This window comes from Rhipicephalus microplus, chromosome 4 (genome assembly GCF_043290135.1).
Source record: "Rhipicephalus microplus isolate Deutch F79 chromosome 4, USDA_Rmic, whole genome shotgun sequence".
NCBI lineage: Eukaryota > Metazoa > Arthropoda > Arachnida > Ixodida > Ixodidae > Rhipicephalus > Rhipicephalus microplus.
This window is the reverse complement of record NC_134703.1, coordinates 109,121,948-109,146,664: the sequence shown is the minus strand read 5'-3', so window position 1 is coordinate 109,146,664 and position 24,717 is coordinate 109,121,948. Positions and strand designations below refer to the sequence as shown.

At 44.3% G+C, this 24,717-nt stretch overlaps 1 protein-coding gene across 1 annotated transcript in view; it reads left to right on the top strand.

Annotated features, from left to right (window-relative positions):
• LOC119172815 (trypsin-like serine protease domain-containing protein masquerade) overlaps nucleotides 1-20,165 on the top strand; it is a 76,053-nt gene extending 55,888 nt beyond the window's left edge. The window contains exon 8 of the mRNA XM_075893485.1: nucleotides 19,693-20,165. Coding sequence (XP_075749600.1) covers nucleotides 19,693-19,860 — 168 coding nt within the window. The 3' untranslated portion in view covers nucleotides 19,861-20,165. The remainder of the gene's footprint in view (nucleotides 1-19,692) is intronic.
• The last annotated feature ends 4,552 nt before the right edge of the window (nucleotides 20,166-24,717 follow it).

Here is a 24,717-nt window from a genome sequence, read left to right as displayed (position 1 = left end):
ACTAACTAGTGACTACGAGGGAACGACCCACACCCTAAAGAGCTTCGCCCCTAATATCAGGATTGTGGCTGATGATGCAGTGGTGCCTCATCGTTCGGCTCAGCAAGCGATATAACGTTTCATTTGGGATTGCTTTCTGTTAGCCGTCAGAGAAAAGAGCAGTCGCGATTAGAAGCACTTTTTCCGCAAGGACAGTGGTACATTTTTACTTTCTTTTTCTTAGGTTTTCACCATCAGTAGCTACGCTTAGCGTTGAAGGAAAAAGGCCTTCAAAACATGGAGTGAAAATTAGGGAGCTTTTACGCTTCACCTTTAAGAGTTGAACGCGATATCCTGCCCTAGTACATACTTAAAACACGTTGCGCATACGTTTTACTGAAAGGATTAAATTGCGAATTACTACAATGTAATCGATAAAATTGTAAGTGGCTTGTGTCAGTGAAGCATTCGCATATGGCTGCATGCTGTATAACTGGTAGCATGCTTTAAACCATGGGAAATCACGCACGTGAAATTATTTCGAACTTGTTTCATATGCACCCACCAGATGGTCATAATAGAATACGTGCACTAATGCGTGTGTCTTTTGAAATGAGGGGCTGGCTTTAAACCACGAAGTTAATATGATAAGCGGAAGCTTTGAAGGCCGATGGCAATGTAGGCTTTTACCCCGCAATATGACTGCAATAGTAAATGTTGTATTTTGAAGCCTGTATACAGGACGCGTGTGTTTGTAAACCATGAAAGTTATTTTCGATGCATTTCCAAGCAGATGCGTAGGTGTGTAGTATAGAACACCCGCTTGCCACGCAAACGACCCGAGTTCGACTTCGCCCCGCCGTGGTGGTCTAGTGGCTAAGGCACTCGGCTGCTGACCCGCAGGTCGTGGGATCAAATCCCGGCTTTGGCGGCTGCATTTCCTAGGGAGGCGGAAATGTTGTAGGCCCGTGTGCTCAGGTTGGGATGCACGTTAAAGAACGCCAGGATGTTGAAATTTCCGGAGTTCTCCACTACGGCATCTCTCATAATCATATGGTGGTTTTGGGACGTTAAACCCCACATATCTATCTATCGGAGTTCGACTTCCACTTGGACCCAGAATTTTTCATTATTTCTTTCACTTGCATCTTTCTCAATTTTTCGGTCATGCACAAGACGATAATTTTTTGCTCACAGCCGACTACGTCGATACAGACACTAAAGCCAGAATTTATGTGAAACGAGCTCTTTAACGCTATCGCGTTTATACAGCTGGGCTAAAGTTACCGCGTGTGCATCGTGGAATAAGCTATAGGAACGTAGTAATAGACACAAAATAAGGAACGCCGACAGCATAAAAGGCGTCTCATTTATCTTGTGTCCTTGTCTGCGTGTCTAACTTTCTCTCCGATGAAGCCCTCAAATCATTCAACATTGTCACATCGCATCATCTGCATTATCTTCGTCCTTATCAAATCGAGACCGGGATCACTGGTCAGGGCGACGTTTGCTGGCTGTTGGGCCACACTTCTTGGCGTCCCAGAGAGACAGCCCTGAACCGCGCAGTTGGGAAAAGAAAACTCCCTTGACGCGTCTTGATTCACGATTTAGGCCCTACAGGGCCGCAATGAATGTAGAAGGAGAGAAGGGATTCAATAAAACCCCGTAACGTCGAGTTGGCAATAGCTGCGCGCTTGAGTAACACGCTACTGAGATTGACAGCTGCGTGAAGAAAGCTGACCTTGAACCATTTCCGTCTGCTGGTGATACATGGCGCCAAACACATCTGCTCGCCTTACCTTTCTGTGTTATGATAGAAACTACCATGATAGAAGGAGGAAATAAGATTTCCGCGCTCCGCTTAATAAATAATAATAATAATAATAATAATAATAATAATAATAATAATAATGGTGATGATGATGATGATGATGATGTCTGAGGTTTTACTGCCGAAAACCACGATAGGATTATGAGAGACACCGTATAGTAAAGGGCCTTTACCGTTTCGCCTCCATCGAAAAATGCGACTGCCACGGTTGTTGTCGAACCTGCGACGTTCGGGTCAGCAACGGAGCAGCAGGCACTGTTCCACCTAGATGGACTGCTCACTAATACATTTGCGCATGCTCCCGTGTGCTACACCAAATGCGCAACATAAAAAAAATGGCAGCATATCCACGGAGTGAATGATGGATAGTGGGGAGAAAACATCCGTCCGTCTATTCGTTCTTGCTTCCGTCCATCCATGCGTGCGTCTGTGTGGCCGCCCGTGCGTCCGTCCATGCATCTGTCTGTGTGTCCGTTCGTCCACCTATTCAACACTCCAAGTACCACCATCTCGCATGTTTTCATCATATATTCCTCATATAGAAGCACCGCCATCCAGCGGACATTCCAAGGACCGAACGAGAGAAGGCACACGCACACTTTCTTACGGCTTGCGCTTCGTGTCTACTTCCCACCTTTAACCACCTCGAGTTCATGGTACATACTAGTTCACTGCATTTATGGCACTGCGGCCCAACGCTCGCTAAACCTTTCTAAAACCCAGGAGGTTATGCCCAGCGAGTATAACGTAACAACCCTTTCTTGTCAGATATTGCTCAATGTACATGCCAATGGCTGCTAAGGGGGAATGAGAGACAGGAGAATTCGGCTTTTAGTTAACGTGCACGCTGCGAATTTTTTATTGTTCAACAACGCACAGAAGAAATCTCTCACCGGCACCACCTTGGAGGTCAAAATGTAAGACTGGTTACACACTAAGACTACTACTACTACTACGAGGGACGAACGGATGCCGCTTTAACCCTTTCGGCCCTGGCGGTGTCAATTGACACCACACGAGAAATGGTACCGCCACGCCGAGAAATCGAAACAAAAACTCGCAATTTTCTGCCCAATGTGAAGTCTTGGCCCATGCACCTACTACCATAGACATCAGTATTCTCGTGTTTTATTGAACACCGAATGGACAACGAAGAAGAAGCAGCGGCGACATCATGGCGAACGCGGAGCCTGGTGAGTTCCGATTTTCTGCGATTGTAGCTACATAATTCTTTTTGATTATGCGCCCAGTTTTTTGTATGTTGTGCCTTAGTAGTACGTTAGTTGGAAGACGTTTGAGTTTTTTTTGTTTGCATGTGCAGCATTTTTGCGGTGGCATGCTTTTGTCATGTACGATTTTGACACCGTCAGGGCTCAACGGTTGCAAATGGCGGTGTCCGAGTCGATTGTGGGGCGTGTTTTTGACGAGCGATATCTGAACGAATGCTGACGCGGTATGTTAATTAACCTGTTTTGTTTTATGTTCGCAGGGGCAGGTATACCTGTGACTTTGTTGTATTCGTGTCACCGAACCCGTTCCACACGGCTACAAGCAACAACGGACGCGCTGTTTGAGGAGCTCGACAACGGCAACCTATCCGACGTAGACGAGGAATTTGATGAATCAGACGACGAGAGTGTGGTGCCTTGTGCTCCTGATGAAGATCCAGTGGAGAGCGACACTGAAAGCTCCGATGACGAGGGTGCACTGAACACATCTGGCGGCTGGAGACAATAATTATTCAAGGCGCCAGACTTTTTTTTTGACAACTACTTTACGTCCCTGCCACTGCTCCGTGTAATGCTGGGTAAAAAAATATGTGCTGCCGGCACTATAAGATCGAACAGGTGTGAAAAGTGCCCCTTGTAGACTGAAAAAGTACTGAAAAAAAGCGGCCGCGGTTCTTCAGACTGCGTGGTCAGCGCTGATGGAAATATAGCGATAACAAGGTGGATGGATAGCAGGACTGTGACCCTTGCGTCCAACTTTATTGCTATCGAGGACGAAGATAGCGTTCGTCGTTGGAACAAAGCGGAAAAGTGTTACGTGGACGTGAAGCGACCAGCAGTCACCATTGCATACAACCACAGCATGGGCGGTGTCGATAAAGTAGACTTCCTGATTTCCCTTTATCGGACTACCATTCGCTCTCAAAATTGGACGTTGAGAATGACGTTTCATATTATGAACCTCGCGGTGGTGAACGCTTGGCTTGAGTACAGACGTGATGCAGACAAACAGAACCTCCCTAAGCAGCTTGACCTGCTCGACTTCACTCAAAGAGTCATTGAGGGCCTGCCAGCAGCTGGGTCGAAGCCAGCGGCACCTAAGAGGGGAAGGCCTTCACTGTCACCATTGCAGGTTTCAAAACACCCGAGGATGGCAGAAAACAGACCTATCGAGGATGTAAGGTTTGATCAGCTGGGACATTTCCCACTTCACGACAAAACGAGGGAAAGAAGTTGCAAGATGGAAGGCTCCACAGGAAAAACCCGCCTAATGTGCGAGAAATGCAAGGTTCACCTGTGCATACCAAATCAAGAAATTGTTTCAGGGCTTTCCATATGCGTGTATAACATCTATATTTCATCTATTTGATCACTTCGGCGATTTTGAATTGCCCAATGTCTTTTTCAATAAAGCTGCCACATATTTCACTTTGCAACCATTGAGCCCTGATGTACGTTTGTGACACCATACTTCTATCTCCGTAACCAGTGGCGCTATGAAGATGAAATTTTATGGAGGTGTTATTTATGTTCTGACCATGAAAAAAATGCATTTAAAAAAATCTGCAACTAAAACAAAAAAGTCAGGGCTGAAAGAGTTAAGGAGCTTTTGTCTAAACGTGTTTTTGCTGTTCATCGGTGTCTTTACCGCGTGTGTCCGTGGTAAGTGTCAGAGAAGAATTATGTATTTGATTGCTTGTCATTGATTGATATGTGGGGTTTAACGTCCCAAAACCACTCTATGATTATGAGAGACGCCGTAGTGGAGGGCTCCGGAAATTTAGACCACCTGGGGTTCTTTAACGTGCACCCAAATCTGAGCACACGGGCCTACAACATTTCCGCCTCCATCGGAAATGCAGCCGCCGCAGCCGGGATTCGAACCCGCGCCCTGCGGGTCAGCAGCCGAGTGCCTTAGCCACTAGACCACCGCGGCGGGGCTTGATTACTTGTCAGAAGTGCAATAAACTTCCCTTTGTTTGCTCCTACAACGTAATAAATTTTTTCTAAACAAAACCACACATAGCGGACAGCAGGTCTATCGGTATGCATATATAATGCAAGCTAATTGTGGTAACACGACAAAAGTGCATGTAGAGCTGCACACAGACACGTGAAAGATTTTTTTTTTGAATGAGCAGTGAACTGCAACCATAAAGGTTTCTACTTGACCAATTTTCTCGTGGCGTTCGAATGCATCTCGTATTAGGGAGCTAAGCGACTGATTTTACTTTTCATTAATATTCAAAGCTCCTGTCCCACTCAGGTCTTCCCAAGTATATTATTAAGAAAAATAGCGAAATGAACAGCAAAAAGAATGTGCATACACATACCTATGTATTACCATATACTTCGACACCACGAGAAGGTTTGAATCTGCAAGTACTTTCAAATCATTTTCAATCAACTATGCGCCATAAGATGTTATCGTTTGCCAGTCCATGCTGTGATGTCATACAAAATCTAACATGAAGGCACTTCACGAAAAGTTTAATTGATAAAGCGGTTGCTTGGGCGTGTTCGTACGACATCGCGAAAGAAAGACAGCGTGAAAAACGAGAAACGAAAGAGGCCACAGACAGAGCGCCCTGTCAATGTCCTTCTTCGTCTCCCGTTTTTCGCGGTTTCTTTTTCAGTCGGCTAAAAATTGATTTCTCTTTTCTCGCCAAATTATGATACAAGCTCGAAAATCACTCGTCACAGTCATTGTATCAGCCATTGGCTGATTTGAGCGTAGGGAGCTTGGTCGTTACTTGGGCCGTCTCGGGAGGCGCGACTTGTTCACGCGCACGCACGCGATCGCACTGAAAAGCAGCGTATTAAAAAAAGATTAAAAGAGCTCGCGGTCACGAGGTGCACGTGACCTTTTTTTTTTGTTTGTGGCATCGTTACTGCTTACGTTCCGGCGCTTTCGTCGGGACGAGAGAAGAGAGAATGCAGTTGCAGTGCGTGACGAATCTAGTCCGCACGTACTAGACGAATTGTAAAAACTTTTGCGGTGGTGAATTTGTGAGGCAATAAGCTCCTTTAGTGAGTCCATTCTATGGCTACCTAGAACAGTGTTGCAGGGCTTTTTTAAGAATAGTGCCTATCCATGATGTGATCTGTTTCTATCTCCACATCTTCTTCTTTCTAGTCCCTTCCCGCACACCAAGTCATAGAGAAAGACCAAGTATATGGGGAAAACCGGGTATTTGTTTTAGCTCCCTTCATTTCTTTCATGTGTTTTACCACTTTTTTACGCATTTAAGAGTGGCCGTGCAGTAATGGCGTAACCGGCGTGCAATGATTCCCATTAACGGCCATATTACACACGAATCGTGGCAGCACATGGAACTCACCAAGAATTTATCATTGTCAGCCTGACTACGCCCACCGCTGCCTGTAAGCGAAACATGTATAAATATACCGAAATAAATCTGCAGTTGCTGCACAGCCGCCATAGTCATCCATAAAGAAGGCGATAACATTCCAACAATCGAGGGTGTAAGGCAGCTAGATACGGTCTCTTCCATTCTGTTCCCCGCGTGCTTACAAGAGGTTTTCAGAGGCCTGGTTTGGGAGCAGCTAGGGTTATGGGTTAATGGAGCATGCCTTAGTAACCTCAGGAATTGAGAACTACAAAATGGCTTGAAAGGCTCCACGGTTTTACTTGCACGTGTTACCGGAACGCACGAACCGCAGATATGCAAGAGCTGCACGTGAGACACCTGCTAGGCGCCTTTCCTCCCGTCACTATTAGCGCAAAAACGTGGGCTTGATGCATAGTGGGAAGTTTGGATGGCTGACTATGCATCAACTCCCATATGTTAGTAACCGCGCACGTCACGACGTGACAGTGAGGCCGTGTAAGCTAAGCCGTGCATATGTCCTAACAGTCCTATGCGCGTTGTCCGGACGCCTTCTACGTCTTCTCTTGGCGATGTGGTCGTACATGAGACACCTCACTGTTCATGTTTCGAGCGTGACAAAGGTTTGCATCTGTCTTTATAATGTTCAAGGAATTAGAATAAGACGCGTGTGATGCTGGCGGGCAAAGTAGAAATGTGCACATGAGTCTTGTGTCTTCGGGGGCAGCGACGCTTATGAAATATCCATGTGGCAACACCCGGTCCAGAGGGGCGAAGTTTTGGTGGCATGACTTGCTGATCCATTGCGCATGCCATCGCCCGCCCTGTGCGTCGCGCGAGGTCGACGCCACGAAGGGCCGGGGTGGCACCGTATCTGGCCGAGGAGGCGACCTCGATCTTATCTTGACACGCCGGCTGCTCTGACTCTCGAATGCCAGCGGCGCAGAACTACCCGCATGCGCAGTGTCCGTGCGAGGTTCGATAATCTGCTGCGTGGTGTTCGTGAGAACGAAACCCACTAAGCAAAGTGAAGCCTTTGGACGCACGTGCATGGAGATTGCAAATAGACCAGCGCCAAAGTGCGGAAAATATGCCGTCTTCACGCCCCGCCGCGGTGGTCTAGTGGCTAAGGTGCTCGGCTGCTGACGCGCAGGTGGTCCCGGCAGCGGCGGCTGCATTTCCGATGGAGGCGGAAATGTTGTAGGCCCATGTGCTCAGATTTGGGTGCACGTTAAACAACCCCAGGTGGTCGAAATTTTTTGAGCCCTCCATTACGGCGTCTCTCATAATCATATGGTGGTTTCGGGACGTTAAACCCCATATATCAATCAATTATGCCGTCTTCACGAATGCAGCACAAAGAAGGAAAGAAGACTCGTACGGTATCTCACAAAGAAAGTATCGCCATTAATGATGCTAATGAAATAAATGATGACCTTGCTGCGAGGATCATACGAGTAACCAACACCTTTTAGGCGTGGTAGCTCTACCACCTGAGCGAACCGAGAGAAGATGTCACGTGACAGTGGCACGGATTAATTTGTCTTCAATTACAAAACTTCTTTTGCTTTCTTCGAATAAACACATTTGCTTCGTTTTGTATATAACTTTTACTTATTCTACGACTGATTACATAGTTTGTCCCATGTCTATGACAATGTCCATCATGGGTAATGATGTATCCTTCGAATTAATTTGGCAACAAGTGCAGTTGGAGGTGTAACATTAATTAAAAGTTATTAACGTCTTTGTGCACTCTTCCTTTTTAGTTACACCAACTACATTCTTGCGAGGTTCCTTGTTTTCCCGTGATCACGCGACCTGTTTTTAGCAAACTACGCCAGCACATAGTCCTCAAAGATCGCTTGGTTGTGAGAAAAGCACGCCGCAATGTACGACACCAGTGCGACAAATACATTTTAAGGGGCGCATACAAATAGTATTTCAAGATTAGAGAATAACAATTTATCGTTTTGGACATATTGCTAGTGCGACGCGTCGAAAGAAAGAAAGGAAGAAAGGAAGAAAGGAAGAAAGGAAGGGAGGAAGAGAGGAAGAGAGGAAGGAAGGAAGAGAGGATGGAAGGAAGAGAGGATGGAAGGGAGGAAGGAAGGGAGGAAGGAAGGGAGGAAGGGAGGGAGGAGTCAGGTGAAGATGGAAGATTGCGATGAAAAATTCGCAAACGGGGAGTCTATGTTAGAGTCGACATTTCGAAAAGTGGGCGTGTCATCTTCAAGGTTGCAGCCGTGCGACTTGTGCGACGACTGCCGCTCAAAACACCATGAGCGTGCACCGTGTAGAGCACAGAAAAAGGTCGTGGTATATAACCGCAGCCAACAAGACCTTGTCATCTTGCTTCTGTAACGAGAAATACGCGATGTCCAAAGGGGATCTGAGGAGGAAATGAGAGATACGAGAAGAGCTAAATGCGTTGCATACAATAAAGCATGCGAAAAAAGCACGTAGGGTGGTTGGCCAGCTGGCGATAAAGATTACGCATTCGAACTGCAACACCCGCTACCTTTGAAACGGATAACACAGACTTACGTGTGTGTGTGTGTGTGTGTGTGTGTGTGTGTGTGTGTGTGTGTGTGTGTGTGTGTGTGTGTGTGTGTGTGTGTGTGTGTGTGTGTGTGTGTGTGTGTGTGTTTTACTGGTACTTTTGAAATTAATAACAAACTAAAAACGCGCGTGTGTGTGTGTGTGTGTGTGTGTGTGCACGCGCGCGCGCGTGTGTACTTAAGCGTGCCTGTAACCTCTCTAATATATGACTGATCTTTGAAGAAAATAAAAGAAACAAGCCTCCACAACAAGGGGAGGTCGTAGAACGAAAAATGTGTCGCTAGAGCAGGCGTATTGACGAGCGTACTTGCCTTTGTCGGGGCAGTGAGAACTATATCGAACTGACTAAGGCTATTAGTCTTGCGGCCCTGATGCAGACAAGTGGCCTTGCCGAAACGTGAGCTCCAGGGACATTTCCGGTTAAAAAACTTCGCATCAGTAGGGGCGAAAAAAAAATGTAAGGCTGAACTTATACACCCGAGGCATGTCTTTTGGCTTTGATGCTCAGAGAGTGAGTCTCAATTACTTTGTGATGAATTTATCTCTTAGTAAAGCACGCTGCAAATTAATACAGATATTTCCATATGATTCTCGTTTTCGAAGTTGCGTATAGTTTTATTCGTTGTGTTTGATAACGATACTAAGTAGTGAATGATCTCAAGGTTTAATATGTAAAACAACGCTCGACTTTTTTTGGTTTTTGTTTTTCGCGGTAGTCTAGCGGTTACCGTGCTCGGCCGCTGACCCGAAAGACGCGCTTTTGGTCCCGACCGCGGCGGTCGTATTTCGGTGGAAGTGCAGCACTAGAGGTACGCGTACTGCGTGTTGTCTGTGCACATTAAGAGCCCTATAGGAGGTCAAGATTACCCAGAGCCCTCCGCTACAGCGCCACTCGCAGACTGAATATCTTCGAGACATCATATCTCGCAAGCCAACCAACCATTGTTTCCTGCGTAAAAACTTCGCCATACGCATGACCTGGGATGAATCGCTTTTCTGCGGGTGGTATCTTTATGACTGCGCGCAACCCCAAAGACTGCTCTTTGCGCCAGAGTAATTCTATGGGACCATTGAAATCATCGAAGATGCAAACTACAAGCGTTGTTGCTCGTTTTTTTTTTGTCCTTCCATCTATTACTTCCTCTTCTGCTCTTCTTCCTCCTTCTTTCTTGACAGTATATATATGAATTTTGTTACGTGTAGGAATGTATTTGCAGTAAAATTTATATATTTGTATATTATTATACAGTTGTATATTAAGTTGAGTGAGCTGTTTTCAGAGCTGTATAATAATTAAGAGTGAGGCTCTACTAAAGTCATTATATATCGGATGCTCATATCAATTGCTTCAACACGGCTTATCATTGATGTATTCTCTTTTTTTTCGTCCTTCTTCCTTTCTTTATTGCTGATATATTAATAGCAAAAATACAGCTACAACGGCAGCTATAGCAAAGGATTATGAGTTTTGCTGTAACAACAATTCGCTGCAGATGATGTGCCTCGATCCGTAAGTGTTGACGTCGTGAGCCGTCGCAGTAGCGGCCAGTGCATACAGAGCACGAGCGATATTCTATTCTTCCTTCGTCGGAATGCGGCTATAACTTCCGGGGTCGAACCTATTACATCCTCATCAGCAGCGGAATGTCATAGCTACTGCCTGACTGTGACAGTAGCCATAGTATAGTGTCCCGGTTGCACTTACCCCACCAATGGCAACTCCCTAGGTTCTACAGTGTCTCTACCCATGTCAGGCAGCGTGCCCATTCGTGGCGCCCCAATCCACAATTTCACTGCGACACGCTTGCTCTTCACTTGTACAAGCCCAAATTTCAGCTGTCCTCGTCACCTCCGTGCGACAGACTCGATCGAGCCTGGACGACCACCCGACCTTGATTGCTGGACCCGCAGACCGTTCCATCGCTTACTGAACGTCAGTATTCATGCATGAAGCAAAGTTGTACGTGTATTTATGATATGACGCAGTACTATGCCTTAGGGTATGCTTGCGAATTAAAAAAAAGGTAACAGTTGCACATTCAGTGAACGGTATCTAGTTCTGTGGTCGCAATAGCATAGCGCCTTCCGCGGCCCACAGGACTCCAGTGTAAGACACCGGAATATCATCTCCGGTGACGGGATGAACCCCGCTCAAGGTTCACTGATTAGAGCTGATAGGACGAGGCGATAAGAAGCTGAAAGCTTTGTTTGGGCGCTCCGCCCACGCAGTCTCGCCGTCATAAAAACGCGTGACCCTGTGCTTGCGGAACTCGTCCCCCCTTGAGATGCCAAAATATGCGCGTGGCCGCTGTGCTATCTTCTACAAACTGCACCGCTCACTAGTTACGGGGCCACTGGGCTGCTCGGTAGGTGTGTGCGAATACTTGATTCCTTGAATTCAAGCCGTAGAGTATGAGCTGTTCGAATTGGATTTCCATTCAATAATTCGCTCTATGTGACTGCTAGTTGTTCCTTTTCAAATTGAACGAACAACAGAGTTACAGGGTATTTAAAAGAGGAAAATCAATGTGTCGTATAACTGTTTCGAATTACATTCTTCATAGCCAAGGGTAATGTGGAGGCATCATTTCAACAGCGAGCACATGGAGCAGACATCCTAAAACGACTTCTGTAGCCATTGAAGGAAACAAACAAGCAAAAAAACGATAAAATAACGTGGTTTATGTACGTACATCTGTTGTCTCGATTTATATAATTTATTAGTTGCTCACTTTATCACGTTCTTAACCCTTTACGACAGACATGCTCCAATACTGCCTCTCTATCTCTCTCATTATGTCGTCGCATAAGGTATACGTGCATGACATTAGGAGTTTTGAATAATGGCCACTAGAGCCACACTTTTATGGATTGATTACAAAGCAACACGTCTCTATCCTTTTTTATATGATATATGGAAAAACGTTGACGCACAAGTACAGCGCCGGCTACTCATTGGTCCTTTAGTGAATGTTTAACACACATGCTAAAGGGAAAATTAATCAGAGCAGTACATGCGAAATAAAACACACGAGCACACATGTTTCTATGCTTACACTTATTCGCACATTAAGAAACTCAGGTGGTCGAAACTATTCCATATCCCTCCACTCTAAATGTTCCTTCACATTAGCGACAATAACTGGTTGCACGACCAAACTAGTCGCAAATGCTTGCGCGTAGCTGATTTGGTCGCAAAGCGACTACTTTGGCTCAGTAGCGCGACTGCAGTCCCGAACCATTCAACCAATCAAACGTGCAGGAATAGGATAGTGCTTCGTTTTAAGGGGCAATGGCAGTGCAAGCAAACGTGAATCATGTGTGACAGCGGGCGCAAGTCGCACGTAGGTGTGAACGTCAATCACATTCAGTCGCCTGCTCGGTCACCAGACCCTCAAACAGTCACGTGACCTGGGGGTAGTCGTAGGTGTGAGCGAGCTTTGACGTCTTCCACCCGATCAGTGACACCTTTCAGGCGTGATTCCTCATCCAAACTTTTCCGTATGTATTACGTTACACGTATAAAGAGGGGCGATATGCACGTGATTGGCAGGTCTCCAGCCGAGCCGCTTACGTCTTCGCCTTCTGCAGAGTGATGTCTTTGTATCTTGTGTGTACCGAGCTGTCACCGAGCAAAACGTTTCCGCCGCGTTATCTCTTAACGTCCCCGACGAGCTGTACCGTCTCGTTGGGAGCTAGACGGCTTGGCGGCAGCTTCACATCTTCCCTGTCGAGTGCTCCGCATTGATATACCTTCTGTAATAGTCATGTGGCGCACGATCTCGATTATATCGAAGATCAGGGAAAATGAAACCGTGTTGGTAGCTTATCTCATAAGTGGCCACAGCATGAGGACGATGGAGGCCCGGTTACGAGCGGCTGCTTCCTAAATTGGTGTTTGTTGAGACAGACGAGTGATACAGCGCATGCAGGGTCACTGGGTGGCAAGTGTAACTGACTGTGATGTTTTGTTTGTACAAACTGTAGCTCTCTCTCTTCTTTTCGTTTTTACTTTCTCGTGTTTCACGCTAGCACTCCTCTTGTGGGTTAGCATAATACATTTTTCGGGAGAAAAAACTTTAATAAATCCTTCTAATCTAATGGTGATGTCGTATACCGAACAATACTGATGGACTGTGCAATTGTGTGTCTCTTTGTGTGAGTGTGTCCATCTCTTTGCTTACACCAATAGCTTTTGAACATCCCCGTCCCTTCTCCAAGAGTACCATATCATATTGAATATTCTAACCTGGTTAAAATCACAGCCTTTCTACCCTTCTTCTCTTTCTGCGAACGAGCCTCACAGAATGGAGACCATGCTTGTGACCATGAAAGTGTGAATGCACCCTCCGTCGTAAACTAGCTACTTCTGTTTATACTGGTATAGTGATACTTGCGAATGTATTCAGTAAACATTTCCAATGGTACCGATGTGCTGCGTCTACACACACATCAGTCAAGTGCGTAGTAACCTGCTACCAAAGAAATAGAGAGTAAATAGGGATAAAAACGATGCCGATCTAAAACACCATGAAAATGACAAAAGGTATTAGTGAATAAAAATTGTTTTCTTTAATTTTTTTTCATTCAACGTCTCCAAGCTAGGTAATTGTATCATGTCGAAATAGGCATCTCGAATGTCTCGAATGCGGCTACGACGACGTCTCATGTTAAAAAAAAGTGCGTGCTTTTTCTTCGCATCTGGGAACCACCATATCCCATGCTTTACATATACTATCTTTGCTTGTGACAAAATCTCGTGCTTCTTTTTAAACTTACTCGGTACAATATAAAGAGTCTATGGACAAAACTCAACACAATAATTTCGTACTATTTTCTGCCTACCCAACGATATATGGTCAGTGCACGTTTTCAGATAATTTACAAATAAATAAAAACAAGCAGCAGGGAAGGCATTCATAATGATATAATGAACCAGTTTCAAGTTAAAATAACTTAAAAGTAAACAACGCTCCCACTTTCTCATAGTTCTAAACGGAGGGAAAGATAACGCAGGTACCTGCTGATTGTCACCCCTGCCCAAGATAGGCCGCTTTTACAACTGCTCATATCTTCTTCAAAAGAGAGTGTACAAATGAAGCTACACATATGTGACGCGCAGCCAATAAAGCGCACCATAATAAATGTCTTGCGGCAGAATCAGCTGTCGAGATAACATTGAGAACCAATGCTATTGCTCTGCATAACACGCTCGTTGCCAATAAACGAGCTTGGTTGTTCACTTATTGGCGCTGTTACGTTTGATCACTTATTTTTCAGTTCATTTCAGTTATTAGTACAGAAAAAGGAACAGTATACAAAGTATATATACAAGAGGAGGTCCGAAAGCACAAGGCTGCAGGGGGACCTCCTGTTCAAAATGAGATTACAAAATTTACTCAATTAGCAGTAGCAGTGAAAACAGAGAAATGAGTGAATTGATAAAACCAACACTAACTAAGTAACAAGAAAAAAGAAGAGTGGAATAAACAATATAACGAGATAAAAACATCTAGTAGTTTATAAAGTACGAATACAATTGTTTTTTAAATGTGCCAATAGTCGAGCATTGCTTGATGTGAGATAGCAATGAATTCCATAATGATAATGCTGAGAAATATGCAGTGTGGAGACCAAAATTAGTGCGGATAGTAGGTAGTAGAAAATTTCCATTTGAAGCGAATCTAGTACGGTTTAAGTTAGACAAAGCATTAGGATAAAAGACGCTTGATGGGACAAGGAGGTGCAAGGACTTGAACAGCAAGATAATGAGGTGATATTTGAATAAACTAACAGTAAAAAGTGTTTCGAAGTTACGAAGTAATGATGATGCACTAGAACGATATGAACTGAAAGTCATTAGTCTGATGGCTTGGTTTTGTATGTGCTGAATGGGAGATAAGTGGGTGAGGTATGTATTTCCCCAAGTGGTGATCCAATAATTAATATGGCTGTGAATAAAAGCATAATATAACTTGATTAGAGTTGAAATGTTAAAGTAGTAACGTGCTCTGATTAGAATCCTGACACCAAATGCTAGTTTTTTGCGCAAATGAATAACATGATTAGAGTATTTTAGGTTGCTGTCGAGAACGATTCCTAAGAAAGAGCATTCATTGTCAGGGTTAATGAGTGAGCCATTTACTTTAATAGAAATTTGGGAGGGAAGAACTTTGTTAGCTGAGTGGAATATCATGAACCTAGTTTTCTTAGGGTTAATACTGAGAGAATTCGTGAGACACCAGCTTAAGATGTTATTTAGATCTTTTTGTAATTTTAGCGTTAAAGAGTCAATTGGTTTACCAGTGGCAAGTATTGTAGTGTCATCGGCATAAAGAAAAGGCAGAGAGTTAGTAACTGAGAGGGGAAGGTCATTCATGTAAATTAAAAATAAAAGCGGGCCAAGAATGGACCATTGAGGAACACCCTGATTAGTAGTAAGAAAGTCTGATAAAGTAGAGCGAACATAAACAGCCTGCTGTCTATTACGGAGGTAACTTATAATGAGTGTAAGGGCAGGTCCAACAATACCAATGGTCGTGAGTTTGGTTTCCAGGATGCTGTGATTAAGTGAGTCGAAAGCTTTGGTTAGGTCAATGAACAATGCTCCAGCTAATTCACCAAAATCAATAGCTTTTTTAATCTTATCAGTGAAAGTTAACAATGTAAGATTAGTCGAGAAAGCAGGTTGAAAACCAAACTGACTAGGAGTTAAAATGGAAAACTTAGACAAGTAATTAGTTATACGTTTCTCAATACACTTTTCTATTATTTTACTAAAAGATGATAGGATAGCTATGGGGCGATAATTAGACATGAAAGTTCTCTCGCCTTTTTTGAACACTGGTATTATTTTGGCCTGTTTTAGTTGTGATGGGAATATACCTGTCTTGAATATTAGATTGATAATGCGGGATAGAGGGACGGCAATATGGTTGGCAATTAGCTTAATGTAGGACGAGTGAATTCCGTCCAGTCCAGGAGAGGTTACTTTAAGATTATGAATAATGCTGATAATTTCGTTAGGGTCTGTTGGGAAGAGGTAGAAAGATTGTGAAGAGCGGACTTGAGATTTATTGGATGATGGGGGTGTACTAGAAGCTTGTTTACAGTAAAATGAGTTGAATTCATTCGCAATGTCAATTGGCTGATCTAAGACACGGTCAGCAATTTGAAGCTCAGTGATAGTTAATCCAGACGTGTTCTTGTTTAGAAAGGAGACTTAATAGCTGTAGTGCGAGATGAGCGGGTTGGCTCGTGGGAGCAGCTGACGCGAGATCTTCCCTGCGTTGCATGCCTTTGGGGCTTCGAGATATGCGCCGGCTCTTTCGTCAGCTTATTAGTGTCGAGGAGGCCGCGTAAAATAACCCCCTGGGCATTTGCTTGAAAAAAAGCTCTACAGGGCACAGTGGGAACGGTGACATTTCGAGCACTTCATGAACTATGGGCAAAGAGAAAAAAAAAACAAGTGTTGCCACGAACCTTATGCGTGTTATAATTCCGAGACGACGGACGACTAAGTTAGCGAAATTTGCAAGGGCAACCGCTTCACAAATATCAAGGGAATTGTGATTGACGAAGCACCGCCAATAAATCAAGCCTCATGGCGTAATCAAAGTGCCGGGAGCCTTTTCTCACTGCATCTTGTTCCCTCTTGACTCAACTCTGTCATAATGCTGACAGCGCTTTCTAATTGCTTAAGGTATTGGTCAAAGGAAGCTTTATTCAACTAATATAAAAATCACTAGAGACACTGATACACTAAAAAGTTAAAAATCGCGTCACTATAATTTACGCAAACGTTATACGCCATTTTACACATACTTCAATAATACTCTGTGCGCTGCTACAAAACTATAGAAAAATAAACAAATTACCTTTCAAAAACTGAAGAGATAGAAGAAAACGAAAAAAATGAAGAGGTGGGGGGGGGGAGAGGATGGCTTGTATATTTTCTTTCACACAGTACGGCGCTGCCGGAAATTCCAAATTTTTTCCGCGTAATACCAAAAACTGAGTGCGCCAGCGATTTAAAGAGGCATCAACGCCGCTTAAATCAAGCTTCTCAACAAGGTAACAAAAAACAATTCTAGAAATACGATGTAATACCGGAAATGCTGCTCCCTGTGGTTGTCAACTAGCTCCATTGACTGACAACTTTTTGTCTCTTGATCTTCACTTTCCCCTATCTCTCTCTCATTTTTATGCTACCCTTTCCCATTCCCTCAGCGTAGGGTAGCAAACCGGGCATGTGCCTGGTTAACCTCCCTGCCTTCTCTTGTTGTCCTTCCTTCCTTTCTTTCTTTCTTTCTTTCTTCCTTTCCTTTACCTTCCTCCTTTCCTTTTGTCCTTTGTAGCACCGATATCTCCAGATTAGGTACATTTTGAGCAAGCATGCCATTATTTCTTTGGAATAATAATGTAGCCATAACTCCAAAGTTGCGTGAAACAAGGTTTCATACACGCTTATTGGCGACACACTCAAATAACGTGTGCTTAGTTGTCTCCGATTGTCCACAATTAGCACACTTATCGGTTGGCACCACGTATACGATGATTACGGGAGTGATAGTTATATCGTCATCAAAACCACCATCTTTTTAACCATTGCAGGACGGAGGCCTGTAATGCTCTCCAGTTAGGCTTGTCTTTTTCTAGCTGATTTTTTTTTTGCTTACTAACCAGTTAATTTCATCGTCCTACCTATCTGTTGTCTTCGTCGGCGAGTTTTATAATAGTTTGGCCGAAAACAAAACTAAAATTCAGGCTCCCTTGCTCCACCGGCAAAATGGAGGTGGGGGACGTGTATGCCTTTCTTTCTTTCCTTCTTTCTTTCTTTCTTTCTTTCTTTCTTTCTTTCTTCCTTCCTTCCTTTCTTTCTTTCTTTTATCCCACTTTTTCTTTTCTTCCTTTTCTTTCTTTCTCGTTCTTTCTTTCTTCTCCCTTTTCTTTGATTGATTGATATGTAGGGTTTAACGTCCCAAAACCACCATATGATTATGAGAGACGCCGTAGTGGAGGGCTGCGGAAATTTAGACCACCTGGGGTTCTTTAACGTGCACCCAAATCTCAGCACACGGGCCTACAACATTTCCGCCTCCATCGGAAATGCAGCCGCCGCAGCTGGGATTCAAACCCGCGACTTGCGGGTCAGTAGCCGAGTACCATCCCTTTTCTTTATCTTTTTTTTCTTCTCTGTTTTTCTTTCTTTCTCTCTCTTTCCTTCCTTGCTTCTTTCTCTCTCTCTTTTTTTTTCTTTCAAACGCATTGCGTAATCCTTCTTCTCTACTTTTTTCATTCACGCCGTGAATTGCCCTTTCGTGCACACTTCAGTTGCTACAAGCAACAACCATGGTCATGCGTTCATTTCAATGTCATTTCAATGCCATTTCAATGACAAGCCACCTTGATTAAACGTCACATTGCCTTACATGAGACGGCGAGAAGCCCGCAATCGGGAGGCCATCAATTATTGTAAAATGGTGTATAAAAGTACGTAAGAGGCTGACGCACCTTCAAGGTTTGCTTTTTCTCTTTTTTTTCTTTGCACTGGCAGGTGCCGGGTTTTTTTTATATATATAGATTGCACATGATGCCGGAATCTCCTATATATAAGAGCTTCGCTTATTATAGGAAGCGGTAATGCTTATGAAGGAAAGGTACTCTGTCTCTGCTCCCCAATGTCATTCCACATTCTACACAGGTTAACTTAATCGTGTTTTGATGCCCTTTAGTGCCGCTTATGTTTATCAGACTGGAGGCTGTTTGTTATATTAAGTGTATCGCGCTCTCGAAGCGTTTCGCTATCGAAGTGCAGATATGAGGTGAAACGCTGGTTTGGCGGTTTCACAGACAAAACATTTTTTTTTTATCTGCGCTGATATAGACTGTTAGCACGCGACAATTTTCCAGTCACATATCCTTGACGAGATAGATCCGTTACAATTCGGTCGTCAATCAGTCAAGCAGGAGTACTGGACAACGCGAACGGCGACGCTGTAGACCTTGCGTACGCAAGAAGCGATGCGAAGTTTTCGCTCTGAGCTATTTTTACAAGACAGCGTCTGCACGAGCCTTCTTCACCTACATTATCTAATCGTATATGGCGTCCACGGTGTGGGCGAAAATTTTTGTCTCAAGTATATGCCAAAGTTTCTTTTGCTAACTACCAATTTTATTTGCATAAAACCAGGCAGGCCTGGTTAAACTGTCGTCCAGGCGGGGATGGGAACGTTATAACATTATTTCCGGAAATTCACAATTTTTCCCACACAGAAACACATGTACGGAACATATTCAAAGGGTAGCTGAACTCCCCTTCTTCCCCCGTCCCAGAAAAAAATTCTGGCTACGCCCCTGCTGTTACTGATGAGTATCTCTGGCTGCTGGCTAACTATTGTACGATGTTTGCTTGTATTAGCAATATGACGACTAATTTGTTGAATGCTGTTGCGAAGGTTTGCCACTCTTGGTTACCTACTTTTATCTAAACAATGTTGCTGTTATAAAAGACTGTTATTGGATTAGTAATTAATGGTGTAGCAATCATTACTTGTAATAATTTGTTATCACACTCAGTGTCTTCGAGTTGAAACAGCGGTCTTGGATCCATGGACTCTGGTTATCACAATGAGAAACCCGTAGAACAAGCTAGTCAGTTAATATATGAAGTGAACAAGTCGAGAGAAGAGGTTATCCTTTCAGTAAACCATGGAATCCTCGCTTTCTCCTTGCGCTCCAGGGTGACGGTGGCGGGCCCATGGTGTGCCTGGTGGACGGCTTCTACGAGTTGGCTGGCCTGGTGTCCTGGGGATTTGGCTGCGGCCGACCTGACGTGCCGGGTGTCTACGTTAAGGTGTCCGCCTTCATCGGCTGGATCAACCAGATCATCAGCGTCAACAACCTTTAGCACGTGGTCGCTACTGATGCCATATCACTGGCGTCCACCCCGGTCGCCTCAACGTGTGCGTAGGCACAGACACTCCTTTCGAACCTCCGGTACACGAGTTCCTCGGCAGAACGCGACACAGTCTTGGTGCATCTGCGTTTACGGTTGCTGACGTCAGGCCACGAGGCTCTGTTGGATGAGGATTGAGCGATCTTAGTAGCATGGTGTGCCGCTGTACGTCCAGTCTCTCTCTGTTGTCCATGTCCCTTGCCGCGCTAGAACGAAACATAAGAAATGACTTAGAACTGGCTTTGAGCGCAAAGCTACAGAATTGGGGGGGGGGGAGATGAGGTTCCTCTTTAAGGACGCGTCGCACTTTCTCTTGAAGGTCACGTGGTTATGCACCTGAGTGTTGAAACATGTTTTTTTTTTTCATTTTTTCGAAGTTTTCATTTTTCACACCGTACTTTTTTTGGAGGGGAGGACATGCGGTCAAGTTATCTGTAGTTCCAGAAAGAACACTTCTCAAAATATGAGATGCCTTCACTAGGGCTTGTGGTTGTTACCTTCAGGCGGTGGCGTAGTGGGGAGCTTGAAATTCATCCACGTTCGTTCAGGTCATTTCTCGTCCTCCTTTGAGAGTTGGATCTCAAAGCAGGACGGACGTTCACAGGAAGATGTAGGCTTGATGGTATCGAAAGTCGTCGAACAAGTATGGCAGTGGAGCCACCATTCTAAACAGGGGGTGGGAGGACATTTCTTTAGGGCAGTAACCTTTGTAGCCTTTACTAAAGAGTCCCCCTGTCGCTATAGTTCTCTCCAGTGTCGTTGCCTATTTTACCACTTCTCAACACTTTCGTATAGAGAGCGTGAAAACATTTGGGACTTTTGCACACAGTGAAAAGCTAATCTCCTCTGTTGTGTTGTTGAAATCAGTGGCCTTGTGGATTCAAGCTAGTCCCACACCAGTTGAATGATGTCGATTCTGCAGAACACATTGCAAATTGTGTATGCAACGACTCTGGTTTTCGAGAAAATGGGCTGCATTTCTTTGCGCGATTTGTTACAGTTATTAGCCAAGTTACCTCTGTTCCTGTAGTTAACTTTCGGCGTACTTCTTTTTGTCTGTATATTATAACAGAGTAGTTCTTCTTGGCTGACAGCTTTGTCACTCGGTACAGACAAGTCGCTTTGCCAATGCACCGTTACCAATTCACACACGTGAAAACAAGTGCCACCGAAGCCAATTAATTTTCTGCTGTTTTCTCAGTCACTTTTTTACCATATTCATGAATTAATGTCATTGCCAGAGGACTGCTTGGTTATAGGCAACGCATAACAATGAATAGACGTTATAAATGCGCGAGGAAGGCATTGATCTGAAAGGATATGAAAAAATTATAAACATTACTATCACACATTTCATCGATTGATGCCATTTTGTTCCAGGCATTTGTCATATGCCTTGTGTGTTTTCATATTTCATTCCATTCTGTTCGTGCATCATTTTTATTTATAATGCGCGCTAGTACAAAGCTACTTTCTATACGTGGCGCTCGATCATAAACTCTCCAGGTTTCTTTGCTGACCCAACCTTATTGTGGAAACATACCACGGAGCCAGATTCATACAATGTGTCACTGAAATGCTCCGTGTCGCCGGTGAAGTCGGAAAGCGAAGCTCAAGGTTGTTGTCTTGACATTTGAACTGTGAGTGCCCAATAAAGACAAAAATGACAAAAGAGTGTTGAAATAAAATGCGTCTTCTGTCTGTCCACTTTTTGACGACTACATTCATTACGATGACATGCTGTGACATATGCCTGGTGAGCTGCTGGGCAACACACAGCAAAGAAAAAAAAAGTACACACAAGAAAGAAAACTTTACACAACAACCAAATGGACAACTCGCCAGAGTTGTCCTTAATTATGGTCCAATAAAAAAATACCTGTCACTTTATCTCACTGCTGTCTACAGACTATATTAGGGCAATGATCACATCAGGGCACATGTGTGCTGTCACCAATGAAACGACGTCTTCCTGGAGTCTATTAGTCTTGTCACGTTATAAATAGCCAGCCGCGCGGGTTCAGTGCTTGAAGTCATCAGGGTTTCAGCTGCTCTGAGACCTCCCCACCCTGCGACCTTTATTGACCAGAAATTTGAGACTGCATGCAATTTCTTGAATGTAGGTTTTTGTGTTAAGAAAATGCAATTTCAAATTCAAATGTGTAGGCAGCCATGTTCGATGTTATATGTATGTATGTCCACTCAAAAAAGCTTGCTTGCTTCCACTTGGTGTTCAGAACTTCCTGACCGATATGTTTCGCGGTACAATGGAGGTGGAAATGTTGTAGGCCCGTGTGCTCAGATTTAGGTGCACGTTAAAGAACCCCATGTGGTCGAAATTTCCGGAGCCCTCCACTACGGCGTCTCTCAATCATATGGTGGTTTTGGGACGTTAAACCCCACATATCATCATTTTTCGCGGTAAATATAGATACTCTGTGAGATTACCTGTGAGGGCACTATATTAAAACCTCTGGTGTGTCTGCAAATGCATCCTCACACCTGAATCACCGTGCGCACTTATGTCCTTCACACGAGACCATCGAGACTGTTGAGACCTTTGGCTTTTGTACGACGATTACTAAAGAATAATGGTTTCGCCAATAGTATTACATTCGTTAGAGATGCAAACGCTTCGTTTCATTGTAAGCTCTTTCACGTCAGATACCACCGAGCACTTAGGCAGAGCGTGGAGGTCGATTTTAGGGATGAAGCGACTTAAAACCACACAACGTCCGTCTGTTAAACCCCACAAATCAATCAATCAATCACAACGTCCGTCTTTCAACCGCCGCCCGGCGTCTACAGGAGATGTAGACACCAACACATCCGTGAACAACAAAAATGTTATCAAAAGACTGTTAACCAGAATAAACGAAATGAAAGGTCACAGTGCCGTAGAAACACCGACATTTAACCACCAATCAATCAAAGCATATGACAGCGCAAAAGGTTTATCAAGAACAAAAGGCGGTTAACCAGAACAATATTGAAGACCACGATTCACGGTTCGATTTATACTGTTTCACCCCATCATCAGCATTCACTTCGTGGATACGTGGATGTTTCAGATCAATCATTAATGACATGAAAAGGCGTTGAAAAAATTACACCATCTTTCCCTAAAGGGAACCATGAGGGGATGCGAAGCAGAATTGCATGTGCACACATAGTTTCCGTGTGCGTTCAGTCGGCGTTTTCGTTACTTTGTGTGGTTTGTATTTTGTGGGGGTGGTGGTGGTGGTGGTGGTTGTGTGTTGCAAAGGCGGGGTTAGCTTGGCCTAAAAGGCCGGCAATTTTTCCGCCTGAGCATCCCTTAAATTAAAAGGGTCAGTCACCAAATGTCACACAGCCGAGTTTCTCGCCGGAAAGCCATCACGATGTGCTGCACGCTTTTCCTCGTCGCCGTAGGTCCTTCAGGAAAAAATGACATCCTCCAATGGTATTTTGTGTTACCATGACGTTGTTTGTGCCTTGTCGAGGAATTCTCGCTTGAATCATGTGGTCTCTCTGTCGGTTCCCGGCTGCCGCAGTTGCCTCAAAGACTCGGCCGCTACCCTCGCCGCCGACTCGCGCTGTCTCTCTGTATAGTGCAAGCGGTAGTTCGCCGCCGATGCTTGGCCACACGCACATTATGAATCACATGTCTGTTTCCCGAAAAATTTCAATAGACGCAAAGAATGAAAATATCGTAAATATGCATACGAAGTGACCTATGACAGAGCCCCACTTGTTGCTGAAGAGGATTTTAGTAGTGCTGTTACAGCAATACCAATAGTGGTTGTGCTGTTGGCTACCTGCTTTGATAACAATGCAATAAGTGTTATACACGTACACTATATACTATGTCTCTATACTTAAACATTTCATGTGTTGCAAGTACCGAAGCGTGCAGTTCATTCGATTAAAATTGCGTATGTATTTTAGAGTGAGTTAGCCATTGTGAAAAAAGTTCATGCGCTAGCTTTTAGGCGCCAGTGAATTCCACCATCGCTCGTGAGCCCTCAATTTGATAAACCACTCAATTAACTCAAAGGCTTACATCCACATTTCGTAACGCTTTGCTCGAAGCACAAAATCTATAGCGACGCATGAACTCGATTACCGCTATGTGTGAGATCCACCAAAGTTTTTCCCGTCGTTTTCTTTAATCGCCTACCAACGAACCTTACCTCTCACCCCCGGACACACGCACTTGTAAGAAGGTGGATGTTTCATTTGATAATTACAGGCTCGATTTGTTGGTGCCGGAAGTATATAGCGAAAAAAGAGGAAGTAGATAAGAAACATCTGGTATACTTTATTGTGCACTGACATACCACGGCGCACGGGCCTCTCGCATAATGCAGCCGCCTTGTTCGGGGTCGAACCCGTGTTCATCGGGTCAGCAGCTGATCACCGTAACCGCTACGTAACCGCTATTCACCGTAACAGTATTACGGCTATTCACCGTATGATCACCGTAACCGCTATTGCGGCAGTCTCAATATATTCCTGCTGCGTAGACAGAAAGCTCCACGCAACGATGACGCTCCTCATAGCGAGCTCGTATTATTTACAAGTCAATGAGTGGCGCCGAAAAAATGGGGAAAATATCATGCCTGTGTATTTTTCGCTAACGAAAATTAATGACATTGAGGAGCTCGGGTGAGGGCAGCCGTCTCCTGTTGGACTTGGATGATCCGATAGCGATATTTTTGTAGCTGTGGCAATTTTATTCCAAGCTGCGTCTTGAATAGTTTGCATTATGTTCGCGTACAATTGAATATCTTTCTAATCACGCCAACGCACATTGTCTAAAAAAGAAAA